This window comes from Aphanomyces astaci (assembly GCF_000520075.1).
Source record: "Aphanomyces astaci strain APO3 unplaced genomic scaffold supercont1.54, whole genome shotgun sequence".
Classification (NCBI taxonomy): domain Eukaryota; phylum Oomycota; class Saprolegniomycetes; order Saprolegniales; family Verrucalvaceae; genus Aphanomyces; species Aphanomyces astaci.
This window is the reverse complement of record NW_009798317.1, coordinates 384,937-385,597: the sequence shown is the minus strand read 5'-3', so window position 1 is coordinate 385,597 and position 661 is coordinate 384,937. Positions and strand designations below refer to the sequence as shown.

The 661-nt window shown below is 42.7% G+C and overlaps 1 protein-coding gene across 1 annotated transcript in view; it reads right to left on the bottom strand.

Annotated features, from left to right (window-relative positions):
• The window catches only part of H257_14201 (hypothetical protein), a gene marked incomplete at both ends in the record, with an annotated part of 7,894 nt that overhangs the window by 7,108 nt on the left and 125 nt on the right, over positions 1–661 (bottom strand). Inside the window, one exon of the mRNA XM_009841960.1 lies at positions 422–436. Coding sequence (XP_009840262.1) covers positions 422–436 — 15 coding nt within the window. The remainder of the gene's footprint in view (positions 1–421; positions 437–661) is intronic.

Below are 661 nucleotides of genomic sequence, written 5' to 3'. Positions count from 1 at the left end.
TTTTTCTTTTTTCTTTCGTGAATTCCTCGTCAAGTATTTATCCTAAGGCGATGCGGTGGACCTCGCCTGAAAGAGCTCGTCAAGATCTGTCACATACACCTAAACACAATGTATTTAGACAGTTCACGATGACGTAAATAATTTCGCAAGTTGCAAAATCTACATTGATGGCCTGTGATGGGCCGAATTTTATACTTGAAGTAAGTATGGATTAGGGTTGTGTAAAAAACAGGCGAGCAGACTGGAATTTATAAAATGATAAAGGTATATTACATTTGAACAGGAATAAGATATTGCGGAACTGTACTGCACATTCTCTCTTATTCGGACACTACATGTAAACCGTACCACGTGGCAATGTTCAACAGGTGGGTCAAATACCCACATGTACTGTAGGTTAATTGAGTTTGGCCACATGTACTGTAGGGATCGGTGCCTAAACAGCACATCACATATGACATCCTGTCAAGAGGGACGAGGAATGAACCAAACGTAGATGAGCGATACAGTATGTAGGACGTACTAGTAGATGAGCGAGGATAACGTAGGCGAACGGTGGAATAGTGCCGAACGTAAACCAGCCAACAAGTACATCCTATCCCTGTGTTTATCGACCTCGTCAAAGTGGCCATGTTTGTACGTCGGCACGACGCACACTACA